Genomic DNA, 24,665 nt, shown 5'->3' on the forward strand with positions numbered 1-24,665 from the left:
TGAAAGTATCTGTATGTCCCCATTCAGGGTGTGGTCCACCACCATAATGACAGGAAACCTGTCAGCACCATCTCACCTGTCCTTTCCTTTCCACTGTTGCCCCTAACCACCTAACCACCTTGCAGAACTTTTCAGAGGCATGTCCTTTGCCCTTAACTTTCCCAAGTCCCTTTGATGTCCCCACTGAAGCATATGTGGGAAATGGTGAACTGCATCTTGACATGTATTGCCCACAAAGGTCTGCAGCGTGGTGCAGCGTAAGGGGTGGTTTCTGAGGACCATCAGCTATATTTATGGCTTGCATAGATTTATGGCTTGACTTCAGTTAGCTTGGCTGTGAGTCAATGACAGTGCTGTATCGGCAGACTGATTGTGTGAATGCTGAGGCAGAGGCAAGGGTTAAGGAAAAGATCTGATGAAGAGATATGATGCAAGGCAGGAATCTAGGATAAGATCTATGACAAAGACTGGTGAGCGTCTGTTAGAGATGGCCAACACATGTAAGATTGCAAGCTTGCAGGTGACCTCCAAGGATCGTTATCTTTGAATAGAATGAGCAGGGCAGAGGCAAGAGGGCATTGGGGCAGACTCCTGGGACGGCGCTAGCTGTGAGAGAGCCACTGAATTTATACTACAGCAAAGCCAGCTTAAAATTCGTTGATACGAATTTAATCCATCAAAACTTTCTACTATATGTATCAGGCAGTGCTTTGTATTAGACGGCCACTGCAATTTTGGTCCAGTAGTATTTAAAATGAGGTTTACTGTTGCATTGGACCACAGCCTTAGAGGCAAGGGTGGCACTATAAATACAACTCAAATGTCAAAAGCAATTTAAGACTGAGCTCTGGGGGGATTAGGCTAATCTTGTGGATGGCATGCATGTTAAGAGAGGTCTGATTAACTAAGTAAATTATCACCCATATGAAGTAAAATGGCAAGCATATGGATGTTTTTCTCTGTGGTCCATACTGTAACATAAAACTTTATTAAACAGCTTCCATGAACAAGTCAAACAGTTCACCCTACCAACACGTGGTTATTAGTGCAGCCTGCAACTAGGTTCCACACATGTGCACACATTGCTGTCACTAAGGCAGCCCTCTTGCTCATAAAAGGTTAAGTTTAAGTGAGCTGGTACTCAGAATTAAATCAAATTTGCTCACAAAAAGAAGGACAGAAGTGCACTGTGTAGTCCCCCAACGCATAGAAATGCATACATTACATTAGGCATGCAAATTGCCTAATGATAAGTGTGGCTGATTTGCTATTTGTATGTATATATCAGCATTTCTTCAGGTGCAGCTGTGAGGGTGCTTGTGAAATGTGTAAGCTCAGAGATAAACTGAATGAACGCGATCTTTAATGTTCTTAACTAAAATATGTGATACGTGGTAGATTCTAATCTAATTCTAATCTACTACCTAAATATACTGTAGAGACAGTTTTTCCAACCTTACGATTTGTGCTAAATAAAGCTGGTGAAACTAGTCAGAAAAAAATACCATTTTGGACCTGAATATCTCTTAAATGTTGAGAAATTGAAAGGGTGATAGATCTTTTCCAAGTCTTTCACCTCCCAGGAAGGCCACCAAAGAGGGAGCTACAAGAAGAGTGGAGGTATCATTTGAACTGTCCAGAAGAAGGTAAGGGACTCCCAGCACCTTGGATACCATTGCCAAAAGAGCTCAACTGGATTCCATCTCTTTCAGGCTCTTAAATGGGCTCAAATGGGACACAGCTGACCATATCTGACTCTGCATGTTCTCCTGCTTCTCGGACTTCTGATTTCCTCTTCAATTTAGCATTTAGACTTAGTAAGAGTATATAGAGCTATGAAGATTTTAGCTCTTTCTGTAAATTTTCTAATGCTTTTTATTGATAACATTATTATTTCAGTATAGATCACCATTTTGGATAACAGCTCACATTTATTTAGATGATTAAGCAGATTGAAAGTCATAAAAAAGTGGAAGAAACCCCACCCACAGCAGAGATAGGTATATGCTTCATAATTTGCAGGTATAGCTGGAAAGTTAAAATACCTCCTTGACCGAGTAATACACTAAGTGAAAAAAAACTATCAGACAATCCCTAAAACCATATACCAGATTAGATTTGTAGATAATTACACAAATGTTTTCTCTAAAAAGACAAATGTGCTTTTTTAGAATGAATAATATGCACACATTTTAAAACATGGTAGCTGTTGTCCCCTTGCTCAAAATGCCCATTGCCCAAAATGTCGCTCTGCTTTGCCATCACCTCTGCACAAATGCAGTGCATTGTCAGGGACTGACATTGCCCGCCCTCCAAAGTAGCTGCCCGCCCTGATGTGTCAAATCGATGTCTGCCAAGTACAGCGCTGGGGTTATTGAGCAACAGCCAGTTGATCTGTCAAGCTCATGACCAGAGGAACGGTTCACAGCAGTCCCAAAGCAGTAGAAGAAATTTCTACTAGTGACAGCTACAGCCCTGATGACCATTTTGAGCAAAAACTGCTAAATTACTATTATGCCACTAAGTTAGAGAGTGGCTTCCAGATGAGGATGCTTCAAAAAAAATGGGAATATGTCTGCACAGCAAGCTCATGGCCATGCCTGCTGCAATAAAGAAAATCAAGGAATCGGAGCCTGGGCATTACTATCTGCCACCCCCACATCTCTGTCTCAGAGTTGTCTTAGACATCCGTGTTCATGGGAGAATAAGCCTAACACAAAGCCCAGTATCACTCACTTTTCTTGGTAACTATCTTATGTGAATAACCTCCCATTTCATGCTCTCCAAAATTCATGCACACTACTGCAAAAGTAATTAGATTTTTAGTAAGACATTTTTGAAAGAAATCCACATCAACACTAACCTTTGAAATGAATCAGTGGAACAACAGCTCTCTCAGATAAAAGCTTTTTGGGCCAAATTCTTGAGATGCTCTAGTAACAGAGCTGCTACAGGGCACAGCTGGAACTATGTGGCCACTCTCCTTGTGCTATTTTTTTACTTCCCACCTTCCGTTTTCTTTTGCATAGTGTCCTAATTGCTCTGGGCTTTGCTTTTTGAGGGTTTTCTTCCCTGTTCTCTTTTGTCTCCTACCCTATTATCTTTTACCTCTTCCTCATCAGGGATCAATTTGCAAATTGGAGCAGGTTCAGCAGAGGGCCACAAATATGATTAGAGAACTCAACTGCACGATGTATGAGGAGAAGCTAAGACCTGTGTTCATCATGGAGAAGAGATGGCTCAATGGAGGTCTAATTATAGTCTTCAGCTACTTGAAGATGTGTTATAGAGACAAAGGTGCCAGATTCTTGGAGGTGTGGAGTGAAATGACGAGAGGCAGTGGCCAAAGTTACAGCAATAAAAATTCTAGATGGATCTAAGGAAAAGTATTTTCACCATGAGAGTGGTTAAACCTGCAACAGGTGCCTAGAGAACCTGTAGGGTCTCCATCCTTGGAGATACACAAAACTACTAGACTGGGCCCTCAGCAACCTGATCTATCTTTGAAGCTAACCCTGATTTGAGTGGGAAATTGGACTCCAACCTAAATTATTCTGTGATTCTGTCTTCAAATCTCTTTGGTCTGGAAGAAATCTATTGAACAATAAGAAAACTGCTGAGAGAGTCACACCCAGCTTGTTGTGTACGAGGTTGAGCCCACCCATCCAGGCTGCATCCAGATGCCGTGCAGCTATTTCACTGCTTGATATTTGAAAGCCAGATTTAGAAATACGACTCAACATCCAATTTAGTATAATGACAAGACTAGCAAAATCCTGATTAAAAAATATAAAAATGTAACAAGGATATTAAGGCACATTTGTTCCCTTCCAAGTATATCACTAAGGCAAAGTGTACAAAAAAAAGACTATTAATTGCATAGGTTTAATCTTGCCTGCCAGAGCAAAACTTCTGTGCTCCATTTAAAGACCGAATAGCATTTAAAAATAAAAAATCAAAGTAGCAAATATCTGACAACTGCATGGTAGCTGTAGACAGTAGTATATTGTTTCTTGAAAGGTGAGTTATGAATAGTAGTTTTGGCAAGAGTCTGGTTTTGACTAACGATATTAACTTGCTATGATGGCATGCAGGGCGAAGTTAAGGCTATTTGCTAATTGTAAGCACACAGAGAAACCTAACAAGCTGATGCTTCCTGAAAGAGTTAGCCCAGAATAGAAACTGCTTAGAATGATAAAAATATTAAATTATAGCACTTAAAAATGTCGTTGGCCAGACAGATCCCTCAGGCATGGCAGATGAAGTCTTCAAGGAGTTTTTGACCCTTGAAGACTGTTTGACCTTGTGGCTTCCCCCTCATCTATGCAGTGGAGAATACGAATGAAGATAAACAGGAACCAGCATGGGCTACTTCTTTAAAAAGAGAAGCACCAAAAATCTGTGTGAAGGAGTCCCATGGGGCTCCCACTGCTCAAAGAAACTGTCAGGTTGAACGAGACAGCCAGAGGAAGGAGGGACTCAGTGGTGTAGAGGACTTTTCCACTGAGCAGCCACACTTTGATGGCATGTGCCAGGAGGGAGCTGACAAGGATCTCCCAAGACTTTGTGGACCCTCAGATGGGGAGCGTATGAATGAGATGAGATCTGGAGAGAAACCAGAGCCCCCAGCTATGGGGGGAAGCTTCAGCCAGGTTCCCAGGACAGCTTTCCTGGGTGTCACACTCATGAGGGGGAGTATGTCTGCCACACTGTTCCGTGGCAGGACGTGAAGGCAGAGAAAGGCGGAGGCAGGTGTTGGTGAGGCACAAAGACGTCTGTAGGACAGTCTGATGATTATCGTTCAGCTGGCTGTGCGGGTGAAGGGAAGGCTATGCGGAGGAGGGCTGTTCAACCCAGCCTTGGCTCCAAGGCGGTCAGGAAGCACCTGCACAGGACAGCCACACTGTGCACCTACCTCTCCCAGCAGCTGCCTACAGCCTTCTGAGGCTGAACGCATCAGCCGGGATCAAACTCCTGTGCAGAGGAGTCATGCAGCATCTGCCAGAGCTTCGTGCAACCACAGGCACAGGCCATGGCTGCTGGGAGGCAACACAACATCACCTCCCTACACGCTGCCGCTCTGCAGCTCCCGGCTTCCTCACTGGGACTGTCCAACCCCAGGAGACTGGGGCAAAGCCAAGCCATGAAAGGACAGTTCCCTTTGTTTCCTTATCATCTCCTACTTAGCCTGTAAACAACGATGTGAACCCTGGGGATGGTTTGTGCTGTACGTAAGGAAGGGGACAGTGGTGACCTCCATATCCACGAGTTCTCTGACAGTGATGCATTTTGGCTAGGCTGAAGTAGGCTAGATATGGACAGCTTGTGGAGAATTACACACTCTCTCGTGCAAAACCCAGCACACTGCTTCTGAATACGCTGCTGTGTAGGCTTTGTGAGTATTACACTTCTTGACGCTTCTTGACATTATCCAGTACGTGGGTTCCACTGAAACAGACTTTACAAAAATAAATTCATACAATGATAAACGTAAAAACTAAAACAGCAGCATAACACAAACTCTCTTTCCCTTCCCAGCTTCACTATTTGTTTTCTGTGTGTTGTGGCTTAGCCCCAGCCGGCCATTGAGCACCACACAGCCGCTCGCTCACCCTCTCCCCGGTGGGATGGGGGAGAAAACTGGAAGAGCAAAAGTAAGAAAACTCATGGGTTAAGATAAGAACAGTTTAATAATTGAAACAACAACAAAATACTACTACTACTAATAATAATAATAATAAAAATTGTAATGAGAAGGAAAACAACAAGAGAGCAAGAGAGGAACAAAACCCAAGGGAAAAAAACCAGTGATACAACCACTCACCACCCCCTGACCGATGCCCAGCCCATCCCCGAGCAGCGACCACTGCCCCCCAGCCAACTCCCCCAGTTTCTATACTGAGCACGACGCCATATGGTATGGAATAGCCCTTTGGCCAGTTGGGGTCAGCTGTCCTGGCTGTGCCCCTCCCAGCTTCTTGTGCACCTGGCAGAGCATGGGAAGCTGAAAAGCCCTTGACCAGTGTAAACACCACTTAGCAACAGCCAAAACATCAGCCTGTTATCAACATTATTCTCATACTAAATCCAAAACACAGCACTCTACCAGCTACTAGGAAGAAAATTAACTCTATCCCAGCCGAAACCAGGACACTGTGTCAATTGAAAAAACCTTTTCAATTAACTACTGAGAAAATGCTATTTTTTGTGAACTGGCTCAACTGTGTCAGTCATCAAAGATAAAGGAAACAAATACAACCCTAAACTGGTGTATTAGCTGTGCTCTGATGTACAAAGAGAAGTAAAGGATTACAGTGATTACACCAGACTGAGCGATGAGAACGTAACAGCAAGTTGATACCACCATCACCAACAACAAACACTGAAAACAGGTTAGCAGGTAAACTGAAGAGAGCTCCCAGCTATTACAGAAATAAAAATATCACCTGGAACAAAGCAACAATTTTCTGTGGCATTTATCATAGCATGTTTTACTAAGCCAGCTAAATGAAAGGTTTTAGAAAACAATTGTGTGAGGACAATTAGGAGAGGAAGATAAGGTTCAGGTAATATTTGAAGAAAAGCAGGGAAAACCCAAGTTATTCAGGAAGGCTATCACAATTAAAAGGGAGAGAAAGAAAAGGCTCTACACTAATAGTCTCGAACAGCCTCAAGAGAGGCTGCAGAGCCTGAAGCTGGATCAAAGAAGAGCTCAAGGGTTAGAAGGGCCATGAAGAAATTGATAATAACCTTTACCTTTTGGTCAAGGCAAGAAAGGAGTGTTTTGAGTGGTTCCTGGAATTAATAGGTTAAAGCTTTTTCACCTACACCAGCATTAGTTACTGTAATAGGACTTTGAGGTTTGGAGCTGGGGCTTTTTGAGGATGAGTAAACATACATACACGTCAATCCAGAGACAGTCCCTGCCCCAGAGACTTCCCAGTCTAGACGTAAGGCATGAATCCTGATGTGGAAAGCAGATAGGGAGTGGAAGATGTTTTGTTGACAAAAACAGTTGTGAAATAGATGGCACTAGGAGAGGGCAGGAGAATTGGTGATAGAAAAGTGGAAAAAAAAAAGTTTGCCAATATAAAGAACAAAATGCCTGCTGCCAATATACCTGTGACCAGATCAGGAAAAGACTCAAAGAATGAGGGCGTGGGAGGAGTGTGTATGAGAGGTGTGAAAAAGAACTACAGGGAACTTCTCACCCTGAAGAAAATATTGATGTAAATAGCAAACGAAACTACGGAGCATCATCTTTATTGTTCTGCCTCCTGAGGCTGTATCTGTATGCGAGAGAGAGGAAAAGCAGTGCCAGAATTAAACGTGCATGATAGCAGTTAGGCACTGACTTTTCCTCATTTCACTGTCAGATCATGAAGTTATGAGACTTATTTATTGACAGATGTGGTTCCTGGTAATTATTAATGGGGTTTATTGAAACCACCACCACAACTGAAGACCACTGTGCTATGTACTGTGTAAACACAGAAGGGCATTTCCTGACACTAAGTAAAGGGCAATAATAATAATAAATATAGTAAGTGGCAATGAAAAATGAAATAAAATCCTCTGTACCTCAGTAACACATGACCATTCAAGTTTCATCAGCTAACTGCTTCTGAGTGTCACAGTAGGGACAAGTCTTGAAAAGGGATTTTGAGGAGGAAGATGAATTTCAGGAGATTCCAGTTATTTAATGTGCAGCCATGCCTCCAAAATTCTGTCAGGAATTATTACTGAAAGTGAGGCTTTGTTCATTTGTTATCTCTCCACTAATTCCCTTCCACTTGGTCTGTCATCATAAATCTGTCTGTTTAATTTTTGGTGATTATATATGTATACACACACACATGCAAACTGTCTCTCAGGCTTACTTGAAGATTTCTGACTAGATGTTTATCTACCTGATATCAGATTTTTTTTTTCCAAGGCCTTTGGGTAAGATGAGATCGACTTTTCATAGATCTAAGGTTCAAAGCTCTGTTTGTACTTGCACATAGAGTAGAAAGAGGAAAGCATTTTTTTTGCCAGTTTTTTCAACTTTTCCTTCTTTCTCTGTTACCTTTAAATATGCCAACTCTATGACCAGAATTATTGTGTTCTGATATATTGTTTTCTTTTGTTGGGAGCAGAATTTGTTTTACTTCAGTTATGCCACTCTTACTGGTATTCTGGTCAGCTGTAGCCCTTTATCAGCACCCAGAACAAAGAGGAGAAATCTCTTAGAAATTATTCTACTGGTGTGCAAGAGCTAAAAAAATGGTTGGGGGACATTAGTCTCGAAACTGTGAGTGAGAGAGGAAGGACTGCTGGCACAGAAGCCCCCCTTCCAGGTCTTTGCCAGGAACACTCTGGTGAGGACTCATAGCTACGCTCTCCCTCTGATGCTAGTAACTCCTGAAAGCAAAAGGCTCAGGAAAATAACATCAGCTTCTCTAACCTCCCTCAGGAGGCTTTGCCTTTGAATCCCCTGCCACTGCCCAGGAGGAGACCACAATCTGCCTGTATATCTCAGTACCAAGGTGGGTAGCCACCCCACGAGGTGACTTGTGACTTCCCTCTCCTCACGCGGGAGAGGATCCAAGCATAGCAGGGTACCCGGACAGGACTCCGCTGCCACTTTTTTCCCTACTTCACTATTCATATTGTAGGGAAAAAAAGTAGAAGTTAAAGAAACTGCACAACGGTTACAGGATGTCCTGTTGCATTTATCTAGCGATGCAGGCGAATGACTCACCCCAAATATTTGATGATAGGAAACTATTATGTTTTTCTTTCTTTCTCACATTTCTTCCGGAAAATATCAAGCATTCAAACTCTGAAACATGGTTAAAGGCGACATCTTAAAGCTATATGAATTCAAGGAAAGAATAAGAAAACTAAGTCTGTCTTTGCAAACTTATCATAGTCCAGAAAAATCACATGACAAAAATGTGCCTGCCCGTCTCTGAAAGCTGTGTTACAAGAAAGCAAACGGTATCATCCAGATCGCTGGAAAAAGTCCTGCCCAGAGCATATACTTTGACATGGATTATAGAATGAGTTTATTATCCTGATCTTTTTTTATTTTAATAAACAGATGTGCATGAACAGTTGGTCATGCCAGCCACAATTCACACCAGCATTAACAACCTTAAACTGTTCCCAGTTCGTGTTTTAGGGAACCCAGTGCAAGGTTACTCACCTATGAGCGTCCAGGCTGTAGGCTGCCGGTGCGTGGCCTGTGCACAGCTGTGGGGACGTTGGTGTCTGCTTCCTCCCTTTGCTACCTCTCCTCTGGACCAGCCGGGGAGGGGGGGAACCTGAATCCTGGTCCCTGCTCCAAGGGACATCTAAAGTAAATGGAAATTCGTTACAAAGCCTGGTTGTGCATGGCCCTGTACGTACCTGTCCAAAAGAGTTGGCAGTCCAACACAGACCAGGAGAGGAAATATAATTATCTTCATTTCATACAGAAAAAACGGAGGAACTGTTATGGTGACTTTCCCAAAGCCATGCGGGAAGTCTGTGAGAATGGAGTCTATTTCCATTGAGTACCGGTGTAATAGCCTAAGCACTCAGCGTTTAAGGAAGAAGAGCCTGAGAGCCCTTTATTAAAAGTACAGAGAGAACAAGCCGTGTGTAATATCTGACACACATTGCTGTAGGCTGACTATCAGCACACACTTTTGGACCTGTAAAGGAAAAAAAAATCATAAACGTGGCTGATTGGGGATGAGAGCAAAGACTATTAGAGGATATTTCATTAGGAACCAATTTTTTGTGTGATCGTGTCTAAGAAGCAGCCAAGACACATTAGGCATGTTAACCCAGGAGGAGAGAATAAAGGGTCAGAATGACCATCAGATGATTTTATTTACCTTCAGGATTTAAGACTGCCTTGCTTCATATTTTCTCAGCAACCACAAAGCTAGAAATTTACATGTGATTTTTTCATTGTGTTAATGAAGTCAAGATTATCATGTGGTTCCTCGATTACAATCAGCCGGAGAATTAAGAAAACATCAGATCCCATGACATTCACGAGATTGTGAGAGCTGATACGACTGGCTGCAAGCACACAGAATTATCTCTACATGCTAAGCTTATTTTTGGTACTGAAATAGCAATCAGCTATTTCTGGGTAAACTTTCTACCTCTCCCTTTTACTTATAAGAAGGAATTTTTCAGTGCTATGCAATAGAGAAGCAGATAGGAAATGGCAGTTCCTGTCCCAGGGACAAGGCAGAAAAAAAGGTGGGAGGCAGAAGAAGAACAATTGAAGCAGCTCAACAGCTTGGCCAGACACCAAGCTCTGTTCTGACTTTCAATTCAGAGCTTTGGACCCCAGCACTATTTACATAGAAGATATTGTTTTATAGAAGCCCACTGGGTTATGCAAAGCAAGGCATAACTAAAGCCAGTCTAAGAATATCATACTTAAAACTCACAAAGTCTGTGTCTTAAACAGTCCTTTTATGGGCCTTTTCCAAAATAATAGCTCCCTCAGGCTCAAATGCCTCATACCCAAGTAAAGATTTTGTTTAATTCATGAAGAAGTTGATTTGTCTGCTAGATTGTTTCCCATGGATCAGCCTGTTCGCAAACACAAAACATACCGGCATCCAGCTGGGTGTTACTGCTGCCAATTTCAAGACAATAAACGGTTCAGTACAGAGCAAAATTCAAAACTTTTATTCCACAGAGCAATAAAAGCAGTAGACATTGCCTACTGACACACTGCCAGAGTAAATATTACCTACTGTATAAGTTTCCATTCAGAGCTTTCATCAGGTCGAAGTACAACCACAGACATTATCAAGCTTTACACTGCATTAAAAGAGTTTTCATGAATGACTGAAAAAGATTTTAATTACCTTTTCAAACATATTACTCATTGCATCTTAACGAGCTACAGTCTCCCTCAACAACAGTGTAAAATGGGTTGGCGCTGTTGTCCTGAAAATAGGGGGGGTTTTGGGATGAAGCCTTCAGGGAAGAGTTAAATGGCTTTCATGGCGTTTCTGGCACCCCAAGACAGGTGTCCACAGCACATAAAAAACCCAAGGGGAAGTGTCTGAGTTCAGCACATCTACACCATGGCCCCTGGCAGCAGCCAAGCCAGGAGCAGGGGTTTGAGCTCACTGTTATTATTTGCTTTATTAATACACCCAACTGCCACAGAAAGGAGGATGTGTTGGTTGTACGCACAAGTGGACCATTGGTAAGTTAGGTTAGGGAGCTGTCTCCTAGCGTTGGTGGAAACACTCGCTACAAATAGACCTGCTAGAAATCAAATAAATGTGCTAGAAATAGGAGCACTTGTATATTTTTTCCTTAAAAATAAACCCAGTACGTTCTAACCTTGTCATGTTTAACAAAAAGTCAGTTTGGCTCTTTCTGCACCTTCAGTAAAGCCACGTACCAGTTCACAGCTTCATCTTGCAGTCGGAGTGACGTGTCCTGTGTGCAAATACACCCAGGCAGCGATCAACAGGACAGACCTGGTTCTGTCCTGAGCTCCAGTATGGCCATTTCATCTCTCCCCACGCTGGCAGTTAAATGGAGGATGCGTTTGCTATTTGAGCAATTTGAGCTATTGCACAGATAGAAAACCCTGTATCAGCTGTGAGAAAAATTCAGGCTTTGTAGTGGGCCTGAAAGGTGAAGGGACTTGGTTGATGGCAAACCCAAGGTGTGAAGCGAGTTTCAAACCTGATGACTTGTCATAATGAGTATCTGCCAGCAGCTCCTTTCCTTTCATACTGTGACAAAACCAGCTGAGACGCTTCATCTGGCAATAGGAGAGCAGCAAACTTCCAGGTAGGTAAGAAGGTAAACAGGCTTTACCTTCTGAATGATACGCATGTGTGGTCTGGTGACTACTGGTTTACCTAATGAAATACAGTTGGCTGTACCACAGTTTGAGGGCTCTAGGTATCTCCCAGTCATTACAAAGGCAGATTTTGATTCTGAGAAAATTATATTCCCCAGCCAGGAGATGGACCATAAAATGCATATGGAGCCCCCTAACAAGGCTATAAAAGAAATTAGTTTGGTCACTTCTATAGATAGTCCAGCTTCTTTTCCTTGGTTCAGTGCAAGTCCTTGTGGCCCATCTTCCAAGGTTTCAGCTGGTCTGCTTTTTTTTTTTCTTTCTTTCTTTGGTTTGTTCTTCCTTTGAAATGTCACTTTAGAGCTTTCTCCAGTGAAATACCATAAATTGTTCAGGAAAACATTTTTCTGCTTTAATAACATACCTGAAGCTGTTGTTGCATCCAGCAGTGCCACACTATTGAATCCTCCCCTCTCTTTGCTTTTATTGACTTGCTCTGCTACTTTGCTGCTTTTTAGGTCAGACTCAGATTTTGGTTTAAGGCAGTTTTTTAAGGCAGAAAAGCAAGACTTTGCTCTGCTCTACCCACTGCTCACCAGCTTTGCTAGGTGGGCACACACGGCATTTTCGGGCTGCTCCATGCCGTAGCCTGGCAATGGTCTGAAGCGTCCCCTCCCAGGGCTGGGGAATGCGTGCACAATTGGTAGAAAATGTAAGAGTGGCCCAGGAGGGGCTAATACAGAAGCTGTTCATTAGGGCCACTTCAAGTAAACTTGCTCTACAGCAACATGCCAAGGGATGGGAATTGCTTAGGGACTGCGTTTTTATTTTGGTCAAAAAGAGGCACTCTTTTGCAAGACATATCATTTGGTGAGAGAGAAACTCTGAAGAAATGACAGGAATGAGCCACAGAAGAGACAGAGGGAGGAAGGATGGTCTTTGGGACATCAAGAGTTAAAACTAGGAGGTTGTAATCTATTTATGGGAAAGAGCGAAGAGCTTTGTGTATGTGGTAACCAGTCCCAGCTCTTGGAGCTATTGAGGTGGCAGAATCAAACTCAGAATGCTAATTACTGTTACTGAAGAATGAGTATACTTATTATCTGATATAAAGCAATTTTAGAAACACCCACAGTTTTAAAATAATAGTAATAACAGTAATTGAAAACATGAACTGACAAGTCAGTAACAACCCATTATATCACAGCAGTGTGGAAGAACCTCGTATCTTTACAAAGCACCCTTCTGTCAATCCTTGACAAATATACCCACCCCAACGTGGTCTAAAGAGCTGCTGCACAGAAGATGTTAAAATACGTCACAGCCCAACACCCAAATCGTGGTGTTTCTGCTAGGTCTTTTTGTTACTGGAGCAAGGTGGAACTCAAAAAAAGTATCAGCAGCTGGCTTCAAAAAGACATACCGGTTTGTCCAAACAGGTTTGTCCCTTGGTGTAAATCAAATTAACTTTTCTGAGCTACCTGTTTTCACTTGGGCCCAGGCAGGGGTCTCAGACTTCTCTTATTTCGGCTCATATGGGATAAGAATAAAACTTAAGGACACCAGAAGCTAAAAGGCTGGCCCTATTTATCACACGGAGGAGCGATTCAGAAAGCGTGTTGCACAGAGACTCGTCACTTGAGCCAGAAGTCTCAGGTACGCACCCTCTGCCCAGGGAGCTGCAGCTCGTCCTTGCCTGCACGTCTCCTGAGTCGAGGCAGGCGAGGCGAGGGAGGAGGACACGAGTCCCACGTTACTCTCTGTTTTCTCAGCCTGCCTTGAAAGGGAAAAAAGACAAAAAGTTTTGCAAAGAAGCAAGAAACTTAGTCAAATACAGACTGGATGCAGGAGGAGGGAAAAAAACCAACTTTCTTTTCTTCCAGCCATTCTTGTCTTCATTTCATGGAATTCAGTTTTTGGAAGTAGTAGCATAATGCAACTGAGAAAACAGCTACATAAAAATTCCCCCTCCCTATTCCACATTGGCATTCAGCAGCTCTAGGACACCTTATCCTGTGGCTGCCCATGGAGAGTGACAAGCAAAGGAAGCGGGAGGAGGAAGAGGGAACATATTTGCATTCCTTGTACTTTCTGATTTTGGAATTTTCATCTGATATAATCTACAGGATGATCCAGTCTCTAATTAGCCCCAGAGCTAATGAGCTGCAAGAGCACTGTAAGTCAGTTCGCCTTCCTACAGCCCTTCTGTGTGCCCTACACCAAGAGTAGCTCAGCCACATCCAGGCTTGCCATTTCCTCCAGATTCGTGCAACCTTAGAAGATGAGATCGATCCAGACCCTCGTCCTGATTTTTCAGTTATGCAGAGGAGGCTGGGGAATTGGGGTCTGACTTTGTCAGCGTTTTCCCGTGAGCTCGCACCAGGGCTGTGATTTGCAAGTTTCCATCTGTGGACAGACCCAGCCTGCTTACTGCCATGCACAATGCGGTTACGCTTTGCTCTCTCCTTGTGTCTTTCCGGATGTCTGCCATCTGGCAGACCCCGCTCACATTTACAGTACTCTCCAAAGAGGGTGATGGATTTGCTTGCCACCAGCCGCACAAACACACACATTGTATGGGGCTGGCTGTGTGCCTGGCTTCTCCCAGCTATAGTGTAGCCCACCCATTCTGTACATCTCAACCCGGATGCATAATCAGCTTAGTATACAATAATAATTCATTCTTATTTCAAAACAATCTCGCCCTACTTGCTACCACTTCATTAATTTCTTAGACCGAGTTGCATCACTTCTTTTCTGAGTTACACCCAGCAGCTCCACTTCTGCATCGCGGCTGCAGAGCTACACTGTCCTGAGCACCCGCAGGCGTACGGACAGACAGCATCCGTGTGCACTCGGTGGCTCACAAGATCAAGACGAATGGGAAAGAGGTGGAGGAAGTGTGTGAGATAACCTATCTAGATAACTGTGGTGTTTACATAGCAGCATCTGATATTTTAGGAAAACCCGTGGTAGATATATAATTAACAGAATAATATTTATTATTAAATTAATCTCTGAGCCAACACCTGTAAGGGTGGTGCATGTCTGCAGCTCTCACATGAGGTGACATATAGTTTTAGGCCATAGAAACTGCCATGGAAGGGAAAGAATGATAATTTTGGAGAGGCAGCCAGGATTTGGGTGGGTGTTCCCTGTCCCGTGCTACGCCAGTGATACTCCAGCTCCCCGCTGCCTTCCGCTGCTTCAAACCAGCCCTCACGGCTCGGAGGAGGAACAGCCCTGTGTGCCCCACATTCACAGGGACCTTGCCTGCAGCTGGTGGGCCCTGCTTTCACAGTCCCATCTGGGACTGCTGTTCCCTAGGGAATGAGATACTGGTAGTTTGCCAGCCAGCTTGAAATCACTCAGCTCAAACTGAAATGAATTTTAAGTGAAGGCAAAGTGAAATTGTATTGACATGCAAAGTAGAAGCGTTCAGTTGCTGTCTGTAGAGACAGACAGACATAGAAATAAGGAGAAGCAGCACAGATGGCTAGCAGTGGGTTTTTTTTTTAATCTCCAGTTGGCCCTCCAGTTCTTCCAGCTAGAGAGCATTGGGATGCTGAGCTGGAGTTCAGTCCCTGGGTAAGGCACCAGTTATTTCTAGGTATCTCTAGACTGGTAGTTTAATTTGGATCAAGAACACATTTTTTAAATTAATTTTGTGGTTGCCCCCCTAACTGTGGCTCACATTGCAGCGTAGTCTTGGAGTGTGCAAGCTGCATTCCTGCCAGGGGAAATGTAGCCAGAAGATCACTTTGGCCACCAGCGTGCCCTCAGCCCACAGGACGGGATTAGAGCTGCTCTGTGATAAAATCCCAGCAACGTGTGCTGCGTGAGGCCTCTGCACGGGCTGTTTTCCTCTGTAGCTCCCTTCCTAGGGTGCTGCACTGCCCACGTGGACCTAGCTGTAGCAACCTCTCCTGCATGGCTGGACACTGATTTTGGGATTGGAATCTGGGTTGCCCTGGTAGGAAGGCGACATGACAGAAAGAAACCTGAGAATCTGTCTTCAGCTACGAGGAAGGGATGTGGGACTCATGCCATCCGTGGTACCACGTAAGCATTCAGCTAGAATAACCAGGCATCAGCAAGAAGTCATGACTTCAAAACTTCTACTGTATAGTCTTACATACATTGTTTATTCACAGCTTTTTATACTAACCCCCAATGGTCTTAGCAAATACATTTTATAGTGCAAGCAGCAAACTGCAGCATTGCTATTTTCTCTTACGACCTGAAAACTAACAGTTATCACACCTCAGCAGCTAAGTGTCACCACCTCAGGCCACTGAGTCATTTTGACCTGTTTTTAATGAAAAACTAACGAGGAAAGGACAGCGCAGGTGCTAGCCCACATAGATGGGGCTGACCGCCGGTTGCACTGCCTCCTTCCCTTGGCTTTCTTCAGAGACCCATGGGGACTGTGAAGTGTTTCAGATGCTGCGAAGAGGATACCTGGTACCACCCTGCTCACATTGGTCAGGTCACATTGGCCAGTTATTCTTTACCCCCAGCACAGGACAGCTGGCTCCCAGGCCTACCAGCTGGAGCATCTGTGGTATTTTTCTCTAAAATGCAGTTTGCCTGGTGTGCTACAGCACTTGGGAGTCCTGCTGTGGCCAGCACAGCAGCTCGTGCATTTACTTCCTCTGCGATAAGCTGCAGAAAATGATACTGCTGGTGGGGATCCTAGCATTGCGCTCGGCATGTAATCTCAAAAACATGACTTGACACCTGTCACCACGGTCATCTGATTGCTGTTCTCGTGTAAATGAAAAATAAAGTTCCCTGCATGGCCCGAATGGCAATACAAAACTCATATTGCAGACGAAGAGAGGAAAGGAAGAGGCAGTGTTTGCTTAACACAGCCTGGACTCCAGGAGGAATTTGATCTTTTCTTAATATTCCTTTATCTAAGTTATTGCAAATTGGCACAGATTTTGCCGTTCATCTGCTCACGATGGTCCTGCTGTGCAAGGCAGCAGCACCTTTAGCATCAGCAAACCTGTACAGTAATCCAGGTCTGCTCCCAGGCATTCCCTCGAACGCCGGCACTAGCCTGGGCACCACAATCTGCTTTTTTTTTCTCTCTTAAAACTCATGAACTTTCTGCAAGACTGGATACCTATAAACTGTGATCTATAAATTCCAGCTCTTTTTATTTCTCACCCAAGCAGTTGGCTTCTAAGCTGGGACCCACTGCTCCTTGGAATTTCTTCTCCTGGCAGTTTTCCCAGGTCCCTAATCCCCACCACTTATCATGTCTGTCCACATGCTCTGAGCTGGCCAAATACTCATGTTCACTTCTCTCATGGTTCATAGCTGTCAAACAGCTGCTCATCACTGGTTCCTACTCTGGGCTGATTTGAGATCATGAATCTTCTAGGGTTTTCTGAGTCTTCTATGCTGGCAGAGCTCATTTTTTTAGCTAACTGGACAGTGTTAATTTTGCCAAATTGGACAAATTGGATTTCTTCTTCACAGGCCTTGATTCAGCCACCACATCCATTTGTGAACTGGTTTTCTACTTGCAAAGAGATTAAATGATTTCTCCACTTTGTATTTTTATAACAAGTGACAATAATTTTGGATTAGGTCATTCTTCTCATTAACAGAGAAAATAAGCGTGCAAGAAGTCAGACTGTTTCCTACTTCAACTTATTTGTAATAAATGCCCCCAGTTCTTTAAACAAAGCTGATAAATCAGAGCAGCAGCAGAGACAAGCAGCATGGTCAATCTCAACTGCTGAAAAGTCATCTCAGCCTCTCTTCATCTCTGTGCCTCAGGCCAAAACATGAGGTGGACCTGCTTATGAAACAATTGCAAAATAGTTACATTTCAGACATTCTTATCTGATTCCTGAACTATTATAATGCATCCAGGTCCTGGTTTTGTGTCAGCTGTTTTTGTTTGTTGTTTTTTTTTTTTTTAACTGCAAGAACTAGATTTATTTTTAGATGAAAGCTTTTCTTTTTTTTTCAGACTCTTTACAAACTGCATGAAAAAAACCAAAAGACTGCCAGTAAAGTCACAAAACTTGGCAGCAAGAGCAGAAGTGGACACAAACAGTGCCTCTTGCAGAAGCTACAATCCAGGCACCAGGGCATTCAGCTCTGCAGCCTGAACACAGCTCCGTTGGCCCTGTGCTCTGTCCTGCTCCCAGTACTCGGCTTGTTCCTGAGCCGTAGGAGCACTTCCTTGCAGAAGACATCCTGCTCTACATTATATGACCACAAAGGTTGTTCTCAAACCTAACTCTTAACAGAACCTGTTCTAGACAGGATTAATGCATACCCTGGCTGGTAATTTCTGTATTAGGTGAAGAACCTCCACAAGACTTGCTTTTCTTGGGAGAACTGGGCTTCTCGGTGTCAAACCCCAGCACTAAAGCACTTCACGGAGCGCGGTTTCTCCCACAACAGGAGCCGCAGCCCGGGGTTCCCCACACAGCCACTTCCTGGGGAACTCCAGCTTCCCATCTGGGGACGGTCACTTTCCAGAAGTACAGGTCTGAGCCTGAGCTGCAGATAACATTGCATCTGCCGGGAACATCCAAACGCTCTGAGGTCCGAGGGAACCCTTTGGATAAGCCCAGCTGCAACTTGAATCCACTGGAAATCATTCCCGCACCAGCACGGACGTTTGGCACCGGCAGTACCCCTGCAGTGACCCTCCGGGGCGACGGGCTCTGCCAGTTTGGAGTTTGCTCGGGCAAAGCTGTCCGTGTTTAACCTTCCTCGGCAGACTTTCAGGTTAAGTTGGCGTATACCGGAAAAGCAGAGCGTACAATTTGCCCCCCTGTCTGACATAATCATAGGCTGTCCCGGTGCCTGGAACAATTTAATGAATACCTTAGGATGGGTTTTGCTGTCAGATCATAATACCACCTTTCACAAAAGCTCTTGCTACTGTCACCATCGCTGTGTCTGACACTGTGACGAGGTGATGAAACCCCAGAGCTCTAGGTAGCAGTGCACTGATATAAATGGATTTATTCAACCTGCGATAACTATGCAGAGGAATATCCTCTCTGATGCCCATTCTTGGGCCACATTTTTAGGATAAAAGATTGGGGAAAGGTATTTCATTACTCCCAGCACAACAAAGGCACACTGTGAGCCTCTTTACTCACGCTTATGCAGTGCTAAAGCTCTGCTGATGCCATTGCACTCCCCTAATAAACCACAGGGTTTCACAAGAAGGTTGCAGTGCAGCCTTGAGAAAAAGGTAGAAAATGAGTTGAGCCACAGAGAGAGACAGGAAGGATTGCGCTGTCATCAAACCCAGACTGCCTCCAACAGCATTTTTTTTTCCTCAGCGGCCTGAGAACCGAGAAACCCGGAGCGACGTTTCGGGTTTTCAGTGAAGCCCATGCTGCTGGGAAGCGCTTTGAAACTCACTCCGGTTTTGGAACGTCGCAAGGCGACAGGCCAAGACCTCAGAGACGTGCCGAAAGGAAGAGCTCAGAAAACACATTTGCATGAGACTTGAAGAAGAGCGCAGAAGGGGCTGATGGCAGAACCACGCTCCCTGACACCCAGAGATACCCCTGTCGTGACATGTGCTAAAAAGACACCAATCCTTGGGTCTTTAGATGGAGAAATCCGGGGCTGACTCCGGTTTGTAGGAGAAGGTAAATGGTGCGACCCTGCTGCACGTTGCAGGGGTTGTTTTGCTGAGCTGTGTGCGCAGCCCGGCCGGAGAATTCCCCGGCGCAGGGAAACCCTCGAGCAGAGCCCGGCCACTGTCAGGGCTCCCAGGTGGGCTGCTGCCCTCCCCACCTCTGCCCCGGGCAAGAGCCCTGCTCACAGCCTCGCTCAGGCACTACCACAGCCTCGGGCATCTTTCAGAGACACCACAGGACCATGCTGAGCAGAGGTGGAAACCAAACCCTGGGGTGCACAAGCCCTGTTTGCAGACTCAGCCTTTTCTCCTGCCTCCTCCCTTCAGGGTTGCAGCTAGGATTTTCACTGCTTGGGTAAATCTCCAGCCTCCCTAGATTCAGTCACTCCAGCTGGTTTTAGCCGTTCCTGTTGCTTCCTTTCAGCTAGTGATCTCTTCTGCAGCCTCCCCAGTAACAAGCTGCTTTTTTTTTTTCATTCTTTCTTTTTGTATTAATTACTTTGGGCATTTGGGGGACTTCACTTAACTAAATCAACACAGCATCATTCTTACAAGTATTTCCCCAGAGTGTGTGAATGGGTAATACACTGATGGAGCAGGCTGGACCACTTGACAGCTTCACCGTCTGACAGCTGAAACAGGAGAGGGTCTGAATAGATTTCAAGTTCGGTTTTAGAGCATTTATTCCTTTGCCACTGCACCACACGCTTGCAAAAATACATCTGTTCTGTTTTCATACAGAAATCTAAAACTTCCTCACCACGGAAAATCAACTTTTTTTTTTTTAAGTACTCTGGACTGCACCAAGATATTCCAGTGGCAGGAATACCAATATTTTTTGTGTTGGAAAGGCTAAACTAGCAATGCTAAATTAGTTCATGCTACGTGTTAGGACTGCCTTCCTTCCTTGGTATTTGGAGGTGGGAAGATCTGGAGGGGGGCAGGGGGGAGGGAAGGACAGTTAAAGGAAACAGTATGAGGCATATGAAAGCACAGAGAGTAAACCAAGTGAAAATGACCCAATTTTCTACTGATTTGTTCAATGAGTTACTGCAAGTAATTTTTTCCTTGTGCTATTTATGGGGCTTCCCTCTTCTAAATGTTACCATGGTCACTGTGGTGTAACATTAATTTGTTTATATAACCCCTGCGTTGCACATACAGACCCAGATGTTACTTCACAACCACTACACTTGGGGAAGATTTTCTAAAACCTGCACATTAAAACTTCATGGAACAGTGATTTTTTACCATAACACTAATGGGGCCTCCTTGAGAGAAGGGCACAACACTGACTGTCCTGCCATGAAGAGACGGTTGCTCAGCCCCGCTGATGCTCTGCTCCCCTTGAAGCTGCAGTTAGGCATCAGCCTTGCAACGTGCTTGTTTTAACTCTACGTTCCATCCCTTCTCTTCATGCCATGCACCAGAAAAAGAAACTGATGGATTTGGTTTAATATTGGATTTAATTAAGATAAACCTAAGAGATTAGGAGCTCAGGAGCACGGTGGAAAGTATAAAACAGTATGTATTTATTGTATATAGTCCAAATATTAGTTAACTTAAAAAAAAAAATCTGCATTTTTCCTACAGCTTATTTTGTGGCTTAAAATTGGTAAAAGACCAAACCTCTATGAGTATTTACTTTACAGTAGCAACGTAACTTCTTTGTAGCTTAACATACCATATACAAAATACTACTTGAATCCAAAAAACTCTGGGCATGAGATGTCCGGAAATTTAACTGCATCTTAGCCCACGTTAACTTTATTTCTACGATATAAAGCAGAATAACATTTTACAGAAACTCGTATCATGAATGAAGCTGTCCTCCATGAAGTGCTTGTTGGTTGAAATTACTAACAACCAAGTAAAAATACTCGAAGATGTATTCCAGGCTTAAGAGACTGACTGATTCACAGCCTTGGGGAACTTCACCTATTCTGTCCGAGTGGGAAGCTGAGGGCACACATTTATCACAGCCCAGCAGGGTGTATTCTGACTTCAAGTTTTATTTAAAAATAAAAAAAAAAAAGACCTTTTGTACTTGTTGATTACAGAGAGGAACAGCCATGAACAAGGATATTCTTCTGCTTTTGGTGATTCATGTGCTTGCAAAGCTCAGCAGAGACCTTTGATAAATCGTTCCTTTTAACCAGTAAGTTCATTATATTGGAAGTAAACATTAAAACAGTAAATGGTGTAGCTTTTATGTCATATTTCAGCTTCCACATTTTGCATACTGGGCACTGAACAAAATCTGACTACATACCTGAAGGTGAAAGTAACTTCACGGGTATTTCCCCCATAGAGCTTCCTTTTACAGAAACAGCATCGGTGAGATCTCAAAATGCTTCTAAAGCTACTCCTCAACTTCAGGGGGGAAAAGAGGACCAAAGAATAAGACAACAGTATTTCTGTAAGCAGCAACAGGCCCAATATAATCAAATTTTAGTGTACAGAGTACTGTGACATACACAGTATAAATTAATTTATTCTTCATTTGGCCTCATGACTCTTTCTTGGATTTTTTTTTTGTAGCTTGTAGTAAAAATTTAACATTCACTTTCATTCATTACATTCACATGCCACTGCTACGGTAGGTTTGGACCTCCCATAATACTAGCACACTTGCCAACCTCCCCTGCCTCCTAGTATCAAACTTCTAAGGAATACTGAAGAGCAGGTAATTTCTTTCCTTTACAATTCCCTTTAAATATTCTATCTATCTAGGCACTATCACAGCACTTCTTCTTCACTGTAGTACAGTGGCAAAATGCAGTGATGCAAATTAGTAAAAATATCTTCAAAGTAATCTAAAATACCTTACATGAAGCATGAATGTAACAGTCATTAACAGTTTAGCACTCGTCTGGTACTGGATGGACAGTAAAGTTAGAAAAAAATGATGTCCCAAGTGCTATTTTACCGCACTGCAAACTTGCACTGAGTCAGGTTGCATACGTGTTTTTAACATCCCCCCCACACACAAACACTTTGGTCTCCAAACTGATTTGAAGAGTTGGATTTCATTCCTTAAGGGGAAAAAAAAAATCCTCTTTATTTGGTTATTCTACAGTTATTCTACAGAATTTTGTTTGTCAGCACTAATGCATGGTTTAGTGCTTGGTCTCTGCTGCCTTTGGCGTCCTGCTGCACTCCCAGCAGAGGAGAAGCAGCACTAATTTATTGTCTTAGGAACTATATTCCTACACTCTTACCTCAAAAACAGGCTCAAAATTGATCTTGGGTACTTACTGTAAGTGTATTTCAATGAGAGTGTCATATCCATGCTCTAGACACTTCTCGCCTACCTCCTCTTCTACTTGGAGAAGTGCCCAAAGCCACTCTTCCCCCCCCCCAAAACCCTGAGTGGGAGCAGAGAACTCCCACCAGGGAGAGCTGGGCTCCATCTGGCCTCCCTGAAGCCTGTGCAAGGATCTAAAAGGCCTCAAAAAGAGGGGGGACACATACCCCTCTGGTTACTGAGACAAACCTCCACTCAGAAGGTTTCTTCAAAATATCTTTGTACTGAAGAGGGCCGGCAAGTAGGAAAAAAATGAAATAAATTAACAAAAACCAGAGGGGTAGAGCCCTGCCGCCAGCCACAAACATGCCCCGCTCTCTCCCTGTGCTGCAACAAGCTGGAGTACTCACTGTAAGAAATGTGTGGACCTTCATCCTACAAAGAAAAGCTGAAAAGTTTCCCAGTGAGCATGGAGCCAGAGGGGTGAACTGCGGTGCTGGCCCTGACCTTCTCCTTCCACCTCATGTCCACATGCTTTTGTTTCTAAAGCACGGACAGCAGTTCCTGACACACAGTGGCTTTCAGGCTATTCTTTTTGACCCTCTGAATGCTCAAAAGCAGAGCAAGTACAGAAGTAACACAGGTGAGAGTTGCAAAGAAACCCTGAACTCCCCTTCAACCGGCTGGACTTGAACCTTGCAAGACTGCATTTTATAAAGATCTTCTTTCCTGCATTGACAGCTACTCTATGCTTAGAATTTTGTCAAAATTATTATAAAACATTTATTGACAGTAGCAATAAACAGAACAATTTTTTGTAAACAGAAATTAAAGCGGGAAATGGCTTTAAGTCATTTTTGACCAGCCAGCTGTACAAAAGCTTAAGCAAAGCAGCAGTCAGGGAGCTTGGGTTTGGAAGAATCCACACTGACTTCAGGAGATGTCATGCCTTATTAGATCACCAAAATAAGCTGTTATTGTCTTCAGTTTGTTATTGAGAAAATTTTGTTCTATTTCAACTTTCCCTCCTGGCCCTGCTAAGGAAGCCACCTGAAAAACAAAGAACAAAAAGCAGATCAATCAACGCACAGGTAGAGAGGCAAACCCCCAAACCTTTTATTCACATGAAATATCACGTAAAACACATCTTTGCCTCTGTTAATACTGGTGACAATATTCCTCGTCACCTAATACCTCTGGCCCTCTTTCAGTGTCTCCTTTTACTCACAGAAGTGATTTGTGGCTTTCTTGTGACTGAAAAATCCCCCTTCCCCTAAGCCGTGAAAATAAGAGGAGTCCAGAACTAGAGATAGAGTCGTCATTTCACATGCTGTGCTGAGGCGAGAGATGCTAGACTCTGGTTTGCAGGGTACTTGGCATTTGAGACACCCAGTTGCAGCAAAAAGCAAGCTGCAAACTGTGCTTTGAAGGTGTCAAAATTCCAAGTTTTGGGGGAAGAGTAAAACCAAATCCTGGAATAAGGAAGCATAAAGGTTGCACTGAAGGGGAAGGGGGGGCAACCCAAACAAAAGCAACCCCAAAACCCCAAACAGGCAGAGCAGCTCACAAAAATCAGATTTTTTTAATTGTTGCTATTGCAACAAAAATAAACACTGCTGTGTGCACTGGAGTCTCAGGTAGTGTTTTCAGGGTAAGGCTGCAGGCAGCTGAGTAACTGCAGGCAGGGAGTGCCCGTCAGGCAGCGCTGGTCCCAGCTCGCGTGTTTACGATCACTGGAGTGAGAATTTCACCGTTCATGCTCTGTTGACTAAGCCCGGTGCACGTTTTTAATGCTTAATGATTACAGACAGACAACGTTTTGCAGCGGACTTTGCATTTTGGACTGGAGCACACAACACACCCTCTCCTCTCCTGTTCCTCCTCATGATGCCTAGTACCACCTCTTTGAGGGACGACAGCCATACAGGCTACCGCTTTCTCACCAGGACAGACCGCACAGACAGAAG

The 24,665-nt window shown here is 43.9% G+C and overlaps 1 protein-coding gene across 4 annotated transcripts in view; it reads right to left on the reverse strand.

Moving 5' to 3' along the window:
* Positions 1-20,787: 20,787 nt before the first annotated feature.
* TGS1 (trimethylguanosine synthase 1) overlaps positions 20,788-24,665 on the reverse strand; it is a 31,445-nt gene continuing 27,567 nt past the window's right edge. For 3 of the 4 annotated variants that reach the window (XM_072852468.1, XM_072852471.1, XM_072852469.1), the window contains one exon: positions 20,789-23,748. In XM_072852468.1, the coding sequence (XP_072708569.1) occupies positions 23,632-23,748 (117 nt within the window). In that variant the 3' untranslated portion in view covers positions 20,789-23,631. Of the gene's footprint in view, positions 23,749-24,665 lie in introns of all 4 variants that reach the window. The other variant, XM_072852467.1, reaches the window with a different exon arrangement.

This window comes from Ciconia boyciana, chromosome 2 (assembly GCF_034638445.1).
Source record: "Ciconia boyciana chromosome 2, ASM3463844v1, whole genome shotgun sequence".
Lineage (NCBI taxonomy): Eukaryota > Metazoa > Chordata > Aves > Ciconiiformes > Ciconiidae > Ciconia > Ciconia boyciana.